At 43.8% G+C, this 14,454-nt stretch overlaps 1 protein-coding gene across 6 annotated transcripts in view; it reads left to right on the top strand.

Annotated features, from left to right (window-relative positions):
- LOC137518306 (ATP-binding cassette sub-family B member 5-like) overlaps positions 1-14,454 on the top strand; it is a 232,054-nt gene that overhangs the window by 156,292 nt on the left and 61,308 nt on the right. For 2 of the 6 annotated variants that reach the window (XM_068235980.1, XM_068235979.1), the window contains exons 4-5: positions 7,876-8,026; positions 8,957-8,999. The exons of 3 other annotated variants lie outside the window; for them this stretch is intronic. In XM_068235980.1, coding sequence (XP_068092081.1) covers positions 7,876-8,026; positions 8,957-8,999 — 194 coding nt within the window. Of the gene's footprint in view, positions 1-7,875; positions 8,027-8,956; positions 9,000-14,454 lie in introns of those variants that run through there. One more of the 6 variants, XM_068235982.1, reaches the window with a different exon arrangement.

The following is a 14,454-nucleotide window of genomic DNA, read 5'->3' as shown; positions in this document are numbered from 1 at the left end:
GAAGGAGAGGATGACCTAAGAAATTTCACTTACTAGCACTGTCCACTTGGTCCACTAGCATTTCACTTGGTCAGCACTGTCCATCCATCAATCACATTGTTAATGGATTTCTTTCTTACCCTTGTAAACTTCCTAGGAAGACACTGAGCTTGATGCAATTCACTATTTCTTCTACGTTTTCTCCGGGGTGAAATTTTCAAGTTATTAAAAAAAATGCCTTTTAGGGACTATACACACTGAAAATCGCAAGCGTAGCTCGATTGTGTTTTTTAATCAAACTTCTACTTGCGATTTTTGTGCATTTTCAATGCGATTGAGATTTTGCTGAGGCGCCGTGAAAAAAGGGCCTGGATGGATAACGGAATGGCGCCGGTGGAAAACAAAATCTGAAAGCGAAAAACATGGTTGTCAAATTTGGTGAACGATAAATACCGTTCTAAAAACACCCGGGAAATAATAACAAAAAGATATTGGCTTCAATTCATCAAAGGCTGTTGGATAACAAAATCCAAGTCGTCAAAATACCGCATTCGGTATCTTACACTTGTGTGTTCTAATTCATCAATATTTTCACATGTGCGGTAGATGTTCATTAAGTTACCAAACTACTACGGCTTCAATTCACCAAAGGCTGTTCGATAGAGCAGTGCAGAGCAGCTTGGAGTGTCTCTGTGTTGTTACAAGTGAGTTACATCCCTTTAGATGTAAACATTTTTGTTATATTTACTGTTTTTTATACTGCCTCTGCTGCTCTGAATCTGTCTATCAGTCTTTCTTAAAGCGGACCCGAATCAAACATTTTTAGTTGCACCACTCTGACACATACAAATATAAATAAACACTCCTTCAAGTCTATGAGCATTTCAGTGCATGCTTTTCACCCTTCTCTTTTCATAACTAGGGTTATACAGGTGGCAGCCATTAGCAATTCCTCTCCTTTGCCAGACACTACCTACTCCACCAGTTTGCCGGATTCTGTCCGGGCAATATGAAAGGAAGGGAGGAGTTCCTCCAATAAATGTAAAATATTTTATATTTGTCATCATGCAGCTGAAAAATGGCTGCTATTTATTATTATAATTTAGAAAATAGATTTTATTTCTGAAATCTTGTATTTTTAATGTGGGTCCACTTTAACATTTTATTTAATTGCCACAACTTAGATAAACTTCCTGGAGACATTACAAATGCCATGCTTGGTGATTTCACCACTAGCAACTTTGCATTTTCAAACAGGGACTCAAAGGGTTACACCATCGAAGGGTGCCTGGAAAATATCTTTTGTCTCCTCTCTGCTCACTGCCTGGGGGTCTAAAAGCTTGTTCCACTGGAGAAGCCTGTGTGACCTATCAGTGGCACTTGCAGGAGAACAGGGGCTGTTTCTATTGACTGCCGGCTCCTGTCAATCATGGGGACATCCACAGGAAGGCATTTGAAGCTAGTTACCGACAGAGGAGAGCTGGAGGTAATCACTGAATGTGTTAGTGAATGCTGTAACCTTGATGAATTGACATTTACTGACATTTGCTGACATGTGTTGAGCACAAGTCAGTAATTTATATCACTGCTCTGTAATTTTAGCTTTTCATGCGGTAACAGCTTTGATGAATTTACATTTTCTCAAGTGCTCCGTAAAGTCAGCTGTTCTCAGCATTACCGAATGCAGTACTGCTTGATGAATTGAAGCCAAAAACTTTAAAAATCGTTACGTAATTCAACAATACAGCTTAACCCAACCCTACTCTCACACAGAACTCTCCCCTGGTGGTGCCTGAAACTAACCACTCCCCTGGTGGCGCCTAACCCTAACCCCCCTAGTGGTGCCTAACCCTAATCAACCCCTGGTGGTGCCTAATCACCCCATAGTGGTGCCTAATCCTAACCACCCCCCTGGTGTTGCCTAAAACTACCTGCCGCCTGGGTGGTGCCTAACCCTAACCACTCCCCCTGGTGGTGCCTAACTCTAACCGCTCCCTCTGCAGAAACACCTTTTTACACATACAAACGATAATATCTTTGATAACATAAAATCTGTACATACAAACAAAATATTATGACAAAAACTATAATGTTGCAAGCTTCTAAAATGATAACATACTTCAAAAACTGTAATGTTCTAATGTCATTAACGATATTTATCACATCGCCCCTTTTTCTGCTTTTTTTGCCATATTAACGATAATTGCATTAGAGTGTATGGCGGCGCCCTTTTCGGCCACCCTCAGCAGGCGCCCTTTGTTCCTGCTACCCTTTTCCTGGTTTCCTAATTATTTACCTAAAAAACACAATGAAAATCGCATGCATTATGTTTTTCATGCTTTTTTAAGCTCCACGCTTCAAAAGTGCAGCATTTACTGTGATTGCATTTTTCTACAAACGCATCACACCACTGTGTACAGGTCATCACAATGTTCATTATTTTTCAAAAGGCCTTGTGTTTTAAAAAAAGTATGCAATTTTAAAGACGCAGCGCAACACATTCAGTGTGTACAGGATACCAGAGCTCAAATTTTTTTGAGAAACGGGGGGAGAAGGCATATACTGCTACCTGTGCTGATGCCTACCGCTACCCCTATTCTCCTCTCATCACCGAATCCCCCACCCCATAACTCACCTAAATAAACTCTGTGATCTTCTGGCCGGCCGGGTCAATCTTCACTGTGCAGGCGCATGACCGGCTGAGCACTGCGCATGCATATGACGTCATGCATATGGTGTACTGAGATCATACGCATGTGCAGTGTGCTCCCAGCCACGGGCGCGTGCTGTAGGATGTGCACAACTTGGCCAGCACCTGCGCATTGAAAATCAACCCAACCGAGCAGAAGAGGATCATGGGGGGAGGGAGGGGGGGCTTTTAGGTGAGTTATGAAGAGCTGAAAGGAGAACAGGGGAAGCGGTAGGCACAGGTAACAGTAAATGCCTGCTCCACTCGTTTCTCACAAAGATTTGAGCTCTGGTATCCTTTAAGCAACCAGAAAGCAAAAAAATACCCAGAATAATCTTGGCAGTACTTATTTACCTGTTTTTGGTACTTTTTCAATTACAAAGTGCTGAAAAGTTACTTTAAACAGAAGATGAAAAATTATCTCCTGGGAGAATACTTAGGAGAAAAGGGCCCATATGCAATTTAACGTTTTCTCCTGAGTTTTCTCCTAGGTGATATTTTTAAACTTGTCAATAAAATGCCTTTTAAGCCAACATAAAGCAAGAAAATGCTCAAAATAATTTTGATAGTACTTTTTTTGGTTACTTTTTGGCACTTTTTTAGTTGAAAAGTGCTGGAAAGTTATTTTAAATAGACAATGAAAAATTATCTCCTAGGAGAAAACTCAGGTGAAAAAGTGAATTGCATATGGCCCAAGGTGATTTGGATTGGGCCCACTGTGTCCATTGTTCATAGTTGAAAAAACTTCATACTTTAGTGTACAGAAAACTCTTTTCTCCTAGGTGTTATTTTCACACCTTATTAATAAAATGCCTTGAAAAATACCAAAAGTATGTGAAAGTACTATCAAAATTATCTTGAATATTTTCATGCTTGCTGGTGGCTTAAAATGCATTTTATTAATAAGGTGTGAAAATATCACCTAGAAGAAAGCCTAGGAGAAAAGGTGAATTGAATAAGGACATTGTAGAGGTACAGTTATATGCATAATTCTACTTTCACACAAAGTACACTGGGCCGATTTGCAATTAACTTTTTCTCCTGAGTCTTCTCCTAGCAGGAAATAAAATAAAAATGCAAAAAGGTAAGTGAAAAAGGACTATCAAAATTATTTTGAGTATTTTCTTGTTTCCTGTGGGTTTTAAAGGCATCTTAATGACAAGTTGTGAAACTATCACCTTGGAGAAAACTCAGGAGAAAAATGTTATTGCATATGAGCCATGGTGAGCTATTATATGCAGTTGAACAACAGATAGCACCATATAATGTCAGCAATATGTTGTACATTTCATCTTCTCTTATCCTATCCACAGCTTGCTTCTTATGAGATTTTCTTTTTTCTACAACCTCATTTTACTTCTCACGCTGTGTCTAAGCATAAGTCTAAATCTCACCCTCTGCTTTGCTCTTTTTGCTTCCTCCTCCTTGCTGCAGGGGACATTTCACTTGAAGCAGTTCATTTCAGTGCATGGCGCTTAGTGATGAAGCTGGGCGCCGTCATAGCAGCAATGTTATGCTGTGCACCCCGCGTAACGTTAATTCAGGTCTCCGGCGGTTGCCAGATCCCGAATTACATCTCCCTCCGAGTTGCAAGAACTCGGAGGGGGAATAGTATTTAACGCCGCCGGGGAGTTAAGCGGGAGTTCGGCGCAGAGATGCTATGTACTCCATTACACTTAACCGTGGACCCTCTTTGCTTCCTCACTCCTCCTCAACCCCCCCCCCCCCCCACTAATCACACTAACAACAAACCACATTCAACTCCTAACTGCCATTACCTTCCACTTCTGCAGCCTACTGCCCACCTATTTCTGCTGCCCTCTGGAATGCCCACTCAGTCTTTTACAATCTCCTCTTTATCCATGATCTTTTCACTTCCAAGGCCTTCACATTCTTTGGGGTCACTAATAATTGGCTGACTCCTTCTGACAGTCTCACCTGCCGCTCTCTCATGGGGGGTTCCACTTTAGTCATACTCCTAGAAGTGAGAATAAACAGGGTGGTGGTTTGGACATTCTCCTTTTTGATAAATGCTCCTTTAAGCCACTGACTCCTATTCCTATTCCTACTCCTATTCGACTATACTCTCCCTTTAACCTCCAAATTGCAGTTATCTACCGCTCTCCTGGCCCTGCTTCTATTTTCTTAGATCACTTCTCTGCATGACTTCTCTGAAATCCCTGCCATTATCATGGGTGATTTTAACATTCCTGTTGACAACAATAATTCTGTTGCCACTAAACGTCTGTCACTCACCTCCTCCTATGGCCTGTTTCAGTGGTCTACTGCTCCAATTCACACTGATGGTCAAACGCTTGACCTAATATCCACTCGTCTCTGTTCTGTTGTCCAGTGTCCCTTGTAGGTCTTGTATTGCGTACAAGGACGTGTTAATTTCTTGTTTTGTAAAAGCCGCTTTGATGAAGTGTTCTTATAATAAGAAGAGCTTCTTAGAAGATTTTTCTTGTAGTGGGAGTTCTTCCTCAAAGAAAACCTGTAACATCAAAAAGTTCCCCTGGGGGGTACTCACCTCGGGAGGGGGAAGCCTCAGGGTCCCAATGAGGCTTCCCACGCCATCCTCGGTCCCTCGGGAGTCTCGCTGCAGCCCTCCGAAGAGCAGCGATGTAAATATTTACCTTCCCGGCTCCTGCGCAGGCGCTGTGGCGGCTCTCGGCTCCGAAATACATGGAAATACCCGATCGCCGTCGGATCTGCTCTACTGTGCAGGCGCAAGTCTCCGGCGCCTGCGCAGTAGAGCGGACCCGACTGAGATTGGGTATTTCCGTCTACTTCGGAGCCGAAAGCTGCAACAGCGCCCCTGCTGGAGCCTGGAAAGGTAAATATTGAACAAGCTGACGGATTTGTCGGGCCTCTGTTCGGAGGGCTGCAGCGAGACCCCCGTGGGACAGAGGACGGCGTGGGAAGCCTCATTGGGACCCTGAGGCTTCCCCCTCCCGAGGTGAGTACCCCCCAGGGGAACTTTTTGATGTTACAGGGTCTCTTTAAGGTCCCACACTGTGGGTACACTAGGATCTATCCACTTGTTGTATATTACTTTTCTCACTGCTATGATCATCAGATAAACTAGCTTAGAAGGTGACCTATTTTCTTGTGTGTTTGTTGGAGCTGCTGTGTTTGCACTATTAAATACAGTAAACATTGTTGAGGGACAGATCAATAATTGTATGACATACCTGGTAAACGTACTGCCATACTTTTTTCCGATAATCTTTGATTGTTATACAATCCCACATACAGTAATAAAGGTCTGTGTTTGGGGTCTGGCATTGTGGAGAATGCAGGGGGCATTTTATATTTAATATTAAAAGCGTATTTCGCTCTGTGTATTAGCCTAAAGTGTATCTAAAGGCTATTTTAAAACAAAAACAGATACTTACCTAAGGAGAGGGAAGGCTCTGGGTCCTATAGAGCTTACCTGTTCTACTGCCGGACTCCGCCCACCCAGCTCCTCTTGAGAAATTTAAAGTGATCTTTTGTTAAGTGTGTTTCTTGTAAAAGAACCACCTGTGTCTTTATTTTTCAAGGTGTCTGAGCACCATTGGCCTTTTTCTTGGTGTTCTAAGCCCATGACATTCCACATACACTGGTTAATCACCATGATGCATTATGAGTGGGATGCTCATTCAGTGTAGGCGGAATTTACATTTCCGCATTTCCGATCAAAATCGTCATTTCTGATCTGAAAATAAAAATCAGATTTACCGCAGCTTAGTCATTTTAGCCCAATCACTGAACTCGGAAGCATTGGACCAATCAGGGAATGCGGAATTTTTCTCCCAGAATTGGATCACAGTGGTAATTTTAGATCAATCACCAGAATGATTTTCGAGTTATCCGATATCCATTTTCTGATTTCCGTTTTTTTTTCAGAATTTTTTTTTTCATTCTTAGCATTCCCTGATGCAAAAAAAAGAAAAAATGACTAATAAAATACTCCTCGGAAGTCAAGAAACTGGAAAATTGTAGACATAGAAAAATGAAAATTGGCATTGGCGGAAATCAGAGTTGCTGCGAAATCGGAAATGGGCATTTCCGACCATCCCTAACAATATCACATTGCATATGATTTCCAGGTAACTAGTGGAACACCCCCTCCTTCCCCCTCCCTTCACAAAAACTAGTAGTGAACATGATGCTGGTAACTGGCTTACCAGCAAACAACAAAAGAGTTTAAAAAAACTGAACCATAATGCACCTCCACTTCTTCCCTCGCAGGGAGAGCTACCCATGAGCCTTCATTTCTTGAATGTAAACTAAAGAACAAGGAACACTATTCAACATATCAGTTACACGAAAATGTGCTCTCTAACCTGGTCCACTCCTCTACACGTTTTTTTTATCTGTTTTAAGTGCTCCATGCTTTATTAATAAAGGACTTGTGATTATATATCTTGGTGCGACTTTTGGTTTTCTCCCTTTGTACACTAGTGCCAATTAGGCTCCGCATTGTGGGAAAGCCTTTGCCAACTCCGGTGTAAGCATGGCTGGATTTCCGGCAAGACCACAAAGGCCATGGCCTAGGGCACCAGGGAAGCAAGAGGCAAGCTGTGGGCAGCAGGGAGGCAGTAGCAGTTAACCTGCCAAACATTCATCCTGCTACACAGAGTTTGCTCGTAGGAGTCAGAGGGTACCAACAGCCAGATCTGGTACTCAGGTGATAAAGGGGGATCAAACGGGCACCTACAGAGATCTCTGATCTGCCTGTCACTCCCCGAATGTGCTGCTTGCTAAGGAGCTTACAATCTAATCCCTGCCAACATTTTACTAGCTGTCCTCAGAGGCGCATACAACGCAATCCCTGCCAACACTTCACTAACTGTCTTTAGAGGAGCCTACAATCTAATCCCCGCCTTGTTGGGTGGGGGTTTAGGATACTGTCTGTCTGGGGGCAGCTGGTGATAGTGGTGATTGGGCAGTTAAAAGTACAAATCTTGCCTTGGGTGTTAGGGTCATCAGTCTTGCCTTGGGTGCCTGGGTCATCAGTCTTGCCTTTGGTATCAGGGTTATCAGTGAGCCTCAACCATACCATGTGTACAGCTCAGACCACCCCTGATCTGGAGACATTTTCTGAAAAGACACTGTTGTTCAACACAAGGAAGCTTGTCATTTTCATTGCTTGTTTTTGGCTTGCAATTTTAAGTTAATCCGTTCTTAATGGCTCTTCCTCTTCTTTTTGTTTTGTTTAGTTCCGTTATGCAGATGGATTGGATTTTTTCTTCATTATTCTAGGATCTCTGGGAGCGTTAGGAAATGGCATTTGCATTCCTTTGGTGGATCTTGTGTTTGGTGAAATGACTGACAGTGTCTTATGTTATAACTCATCGTTACAAAATGCATGTAAGTATACTTACTGATTATGAGTATAGATTGAAGTTTGGCTTGGAAGATACCCGGCTATTAGTGTGAATCTGGGGTAGGAATGTTAACAACGTTAACTAAAACATATCTAATTAGAATTATACAAACATATACATCCTCCCACCCAGGGCCCTTTCTATAGTTTTTGCCACTTGAAGCAAGGTCAATTGCAATTATGTAAACAAAAGCACCAACAATAATAAAAGTGTTTAAAAAAACGTTTAAAAGGGGGAAGTTTGGTGGACTTACCTCCCTCGTAGAACAACACTGAGACATTACTATAATCCACAGTAACATTTATTAGGTACTCCAAAGTGCAACGCATTTCGCAGGTCTGAATCCTGCTTCATCAGGAAATAATTTGGAGAGTGCAATATAGGGTCTGGATCGGGAAGGCAAAACTCACGTCGCTCCCCCCCCCCCTTCTCTCATATAAGAAGCATTGTGCGCCCCCCTTCTCCTTCTCCATATGTATGAAGTGCAGCTAGATTCTGTGCCCCTTCTCCCCCAAGAAGGACTAAAACATCTCCCCCTCCCCATCTAAATAGCAGAGTAGCCACAGCTAATAAAAATAAATAAATAAGCATAATTACCTAGTCCAGTGCCTGTGGGTCCTTTCCTCTTTTTCACTAGATCCTATCACCATCCCTCGGCTCTTGATGCATGTCACGTGACATCTGCTATCTGTGATGCAGACCCCTAGATTTTGCCAACCACCTTAATTAAATGATTCAGGTGGCTTCATGGTAGGGTCAGTTCTGCTCCCACCACCACAGATCAGAGTAACTATACAGTCTCTGCATTTACACAATAACTCACAAAATACTAGTAGGCCAGGGAGCCTTTAGGACATATCTATGTTTTATTGTGGTTTGCATATTGTTCAGTATTATATATTTCTGCTTGCAGCTGCATGTGAACATTTTCTGCCATTAGAAGAACAGATGACGCTGTAAGTTACAGAGTATGAATTTACTACTAAAAAATAAAGCCTATTTAAAACCAAAACTGAACAAGACAGATGCTCAAAGCAATCATGTTGATTAGAGTGCATGATAAGTATTACCTTTAGAACTGTCTTTTAGATTTCACAAACCATTGTATAGCTCTGCTTGCTTGCTGTTGTGTACCTGCCTTGATAGACTTCAGACGTGCCTTGTATTTTAGTTTCCGCTTAGCAAACTGAAGCCTTACAAGTGCTCAATCCACAACTTCCTATATTTTTAAAGTCCCGCCTCTTCCTGTATACACAATATTTCAAATGTAATATCGGGATGTTGGGAAATGTAGTAATTCATCTATAGTGTTTACTAGTTTGGGTGTCGCATGGTCACACTTTGTTGACCCTCCCAGCATCTAAGTCCAGAGGACAGGATGCAAACTGCACTGTAGTCATCAGAACATGTGCCCCATGATACATGATTTTGTTGTGAATAAGTAAGAATGGTCAGTGAACTAATAATTGTGAGATTTTTTTGCTACCGTAATTTTATACTCGCTTAAAGTGGATCCGAGATAAACTTTTACACATTTCATAATTGTGCCCTGTACATATAGTTTATAGGGCATTCCTCAAGTCAAATACTTTTCTTTTTTTCTTAATGCCCTAATTCCCTATAAACTAACCAAGTCGCGCCCCCAGCTCTTCCAGTGCCTAGGCATTCTGAGTCCCATGTAGCAAGTGCTCATGGGAGCTCAGTCTGGGGAGGAAGAGTCTTTTCCTGAAGAAGGAGGAAGAGGCGTTACCATCCAGAGATTTCAGAGGCAAGGGGGTGGAGAGGGGAGGAGAAGGGAGTGGAGTTTTCATAGGCTGAGGGGTGGAGATGCAGAGCAGTTTGCCGGTGTAATGATGACAAGCAGAATATGGCTGCTCTCATTTGATCACAGGAAGAAGTAATAATATATAGTTGAAGCTGTTTGCAGGTAGATTTACTGTGTAAACTATCTAAACTTTACATAAGCTGTATAGACAAGTTACTTGCTATGGTTCGTTTTTTCATCTCGGATCTACTTTAATGCCAGTCAAGTGCAGCAGCTGTACAAATTGGAATTATTAGCATCTTATTGACCATCTCTATTCGCTACTTGGCCTCCATGCACTGTTTATAATTCCTGATTACCTAAGGGCCCGTTTCCATTACATGCATTGTGCTTGGAGTGGTCCAAGAATCTGCAGCATGCTGCAGATTCTCGCACAGCCACATCCAACCGCTCCCAATGCGGAAGTGATGCGAACAGCAGCGGAAGTGATGCGATACGCCGAGGTAGTGGCTCTCGCATAATTTTATAGTGGAAACGGGCCCTAATTGCTGTAAGGATTTGCCTTGTTTAGTTTTGGGGTTTAGTTGAGTTTGATGTTGATAAGTTTAATCATTTTCTCTGTCCTTTGCTTTTACTTTTATTCGTCTATTGTGTGTATGTGTAAAGCACAGGCACTTAAGGCTCGTACACACCTCCAACATGCACACAACCACACGACCAACATGACAAACCACACAACCTGACAAACCACATGACCTGTACAGTATGTCCACCCGCCTAGAAGGCTAAACAACCAACTCAATTAACATACTGCACACACAAGAGGAATGACGGACTACACATTCAAAACAAGTACTTTCAAACAACTTGTACACACGCACCAATGGCATCATATCAGAGATCCGACAGTTGGATCGGGAAAACCGCCTGTTTCAGTTGCTCATCAAGTTGTTTGCACGCGTACACATGCCTGACAGGGGCGTAGCAATAGGGGGTGCAGAGGTTGCGACCGCATCGGGGCCCTTGGGCCAGAGGGGCCCCGAAGGGCCCTCCCTCAACTGCAGTATTAGCTCTCTATTGGTCCTGTGCTCATAATAATTACTTCTATAGATACTTTGAATAGTGGTAATCATTAACAAACTGCTCCCTATGCCCTTCTTGCACCTCTTACACTGTAGTTGCCATTGGCTGGTTTTGGTGCACCGAATCAATTGTTATGATAGTGCTTGGGGGCCCCAATGTAAAACTTGCATCAGGGCCCACAGCTCCGTAGCTACGCCACTGATGCCTGATTATCATCCAGCAGATTAAAGTCAGATGATAATCAGGCTTTAGGTTGGACCGTGTGTACGTAGCTTGACTCTGCACTTCATGGAGCACAAATAATGCACATCACTAATGGTGGGGAGCCAGTTTGACCAACAGTTTATTTTTTTTAAGATATATAAAATAAAATAAAAAAGATACCATCAAATAGATACCTTTTGGTTTTCTAGAAGATATCTCACCACTCTTAAGGTGCCCATACATCAGATGATGTATGGGCAGATCGACCAAGAGACAGATCTCTCTCTAATCGAATTTGATCTGTATGCCCGCAGACCGAATCCTGATTGATTTTAGCATGAAATCTCTCGGGACACGGCCTCGCGACTTTGGATAAGTACGGACGCAATCAGAACAAGCATAAACAGACCATCCTTAAATGCACAACGCTCACAACAACCCCTTACCCCCATACACAGAGGCCCACCAGGACCTGCCAGGATACCTGCCAGCATCAATATGTACCAGCTGCCTCTTCTGGACAGGTAAATAACCAGGACAGTAGGCCAGGCACAGAATCTTGAATCTGGTCCTGAAGCTAATATAGAGAGCCACTCCAGTATAGGGCTTTACAAAGGAGAGACATTGAAGCAGAACAGTGTGAATAATTGATGAGTTTAGCTGCCGCATTCATGTTTGATTAAAGGGGAATGATGCTATTCAAGGGGAGGCCTGACAGCAGGGCATTGCAATAGTCAAAGTGGGAGATAATGAGGGTGTGGATGAGAAGCTTGGCAGACCCTGCGTTCAGGAAGGGGCGGATCTTGGAGATGTTGTGTTGGAGGTGGAAGTTGCAGGACTTCGTAACATTTTGGATGGGGGCTGAAGGAGAGAGCAGAGTCCGTGGTGAAGCCGTAGTGCAGATGATCATGCTCTGTTGAACAAAATATGAGTATCTGAGGGGTGCAGCACGGGATGGAAAATCAGGAGCTCAGTTTTATCCAAGTTAAGCTGGTGGACATCCAGGAGGAGATAGCCAAGTTACAGGAGGAGACCTCATCCATTTTGGAGGAGGATAGATTGAGGGTATGGAGATAGATCTGGGTGTCATCAGCATAAAGGTGGTATTTGAAGTCCAGGGATGACATGACTATGGAGGAGGTGAAAATTGAGAACAGTAGGGGGCCCAGAAAAAAGCTCTGGGGGACCCTGACTGAGAGAGGGGGGTGGGGTTTGAGAAGAAGCCAATTAAAGAGGTTGGGAAAAGATGATCCAGAGAGGCCATCCAAGCCAGGTCTCTGTAGCAAATCTCTAAGGACTGTGGGATTGGAGGAGGAGAGGAGAGATGAAAAGGAGAGGTTGAGGAGTAGCAGGATTGTGTAATTGCCTTTGGCTTTGGCAAGGGTAAGGATGTTGAGAGCCTTGACAAAAGCTGTTTTTGTTGAGTGGGCAGGGTGGAATGCATATAGTAGGGGGTCAAGTAGGTAGTTGGTACTGAGGTAGTGGATCTGTGGACCAGGCGCTCAAGGAGCTTCGAGGCAAAAGTATGGACAGAGATTGGGTGGTAGTTGAAAGGTAGGGAGGGGTCGAATTAGGGTTTTTTATGCAGGGGAAGTAAAGTGGCCTGTTGAAAGCTGAGGGGAAGGTGCCAGTGGAGAGGGAGAGGTTGAACAAGTAGGTGACGACCAGGGCCAGATCAGGGAAGTGGGGATGGAGGGTGTTGGGGGAACGGCGTCAAGGTGAGAGGAAGTCACAGGAGAAGTGGCCATTGGCCAACAATAGGTTCACATCATCAATGGTGGCAGGAGTGAAGGAGGTGAGGGGGGCATGGGAGCAGTCTGGGAGGAGGAGGTGAGGGGGTGTGGAGGAGGCCAGGGAGGAAGAGGGAGGGGAGGGATGAAGGAGGTTGTGGTGTGGTGGGGTTGGAGCATGGCAGCAGCCTGGGGGGGGGGGGGGTAGGTGAAGGGGTAGCTGGAGGAGAGTTCAGCAGTAGAGCGGCTATAGGGGATCAGCAGTGGTGCAGATGGCGGGGCTCAGCGACACCGTCAGAAATGTGTGGTCAGCGAGTGTGCGGAGCTGAGTAGGAGACAGGAGAGCTTTAAATTTAGCCTGGTGTATGTTAAGGGTGGTAGTGAGAGTATCTCATTTAAAGCAAAGAGATGTACAATTTAGGATTAATGCATAAAGGGAGGATATTGCAGATTGTCAGATGCATACCTGCAAGAGAAGATAATGTGATGTCAGTTCACGTGAATGAGAACTCCATGTGGTGTATATTAAATCATTCTGGTGTAATTCTGGTTGTTTTATGACAAGACAAGACACACAACATTTATAACATTTATCCTTCTCCTAAAGGACTCAAAGCACCAAAGCTGCAGCCACACCTTTCTTTAGGCGGTAGCTGTGTTAGGAGACCTTGGCCAAGGTAGGCGCTGGCTTACTAAACAGGAAGAGCCAAGATTTGCTATTGATCTGATTGAAGAGAATTTTTAAAGCAATAATATGCTCTCAGTGAATCTTAGCCCCCCACCTTTGTATGTATAGTGAATACAAGAAGTAATTGCAGCCGTGAAGCTGTGTGGGCGTGAGCTATGATGTCATGATACAAAAGAGGAAGAGTTGAGGCAACTGTCACTCAATACCTTGAGAAAGCCCCGTGGGCTGGGCGAAACGCGTTGGTGGGCGTGGCTACCGCAGGAGTGCTCGTGCGGTTTCCCCACCGTCCTCGCTGTCCATACTGATCTGGTTCCTCAACATACGCATGAAACGTAGCGCCAGCAGCGCTGAGGCTAAGGCTGACAGAGGTGATCGCCTAATACAGTGTTGGAGAAAGTTCAGCATACCCAGTGCACTGCGGTTAACGGAGGGCCTTGTGAGCTGGTGCTCACCATCTGAAGTGCGCAAGTATCATAAGCTGTACAGCCGTAGGATACCACAAGCTTGTGAAGTTTGAATATTTCATACTGTGACCCCCTACCCACAAATGCCAATGCGTGAACCGACCATATGCAGTAATCACTTTATTGTCCGTGGAAGCTGATGGCCATAAAGCGCTGCAGGAAGTTGCTACAATATTTGAGGAAGCCACCTGTATTAGATCACACTGTGTGTGCGGTGTATAGGTGGTGGCTGAGGACCACATAGATCCTAGTTTGCAGGGTGTCTTTAGCATTAGGCTGCGGCTGGGCGATTACACCTTGCGGGTACCTGGATCTGGTCCCTTCTATATAATAGCGCGCATATCCTGGCCAGGTATTGTTGTTTTTATACTTGTGGTGTTTTAAACAATCTTGTGCGATTTACATGTAGCTAAGGTTGATATTAAAACGATTTTTGTATGTGCAGTGAGACAGCTGTCTTGTTTTAAAAGAATTATG

Source organism: Hyperolius riggenbachi, chromosome 5, assembly GCF_040937935.1.
Source record: "Hyperolius riggenbachi isolate aHypRig1 chromosome 5, aHypRig1.pri, whole genome shotgun sequence".
Classification (NCBI taxonomy): domain Eukaryota; kingdom Metazoa; phylum Chordata; class Amphibia; order Anura; family Hyperoliidae; genus Hyperolius; species Hyperolius riggenbachi.
This window is presented reverse-complemented; position numbering and strand designations above follow the sequence as displayed.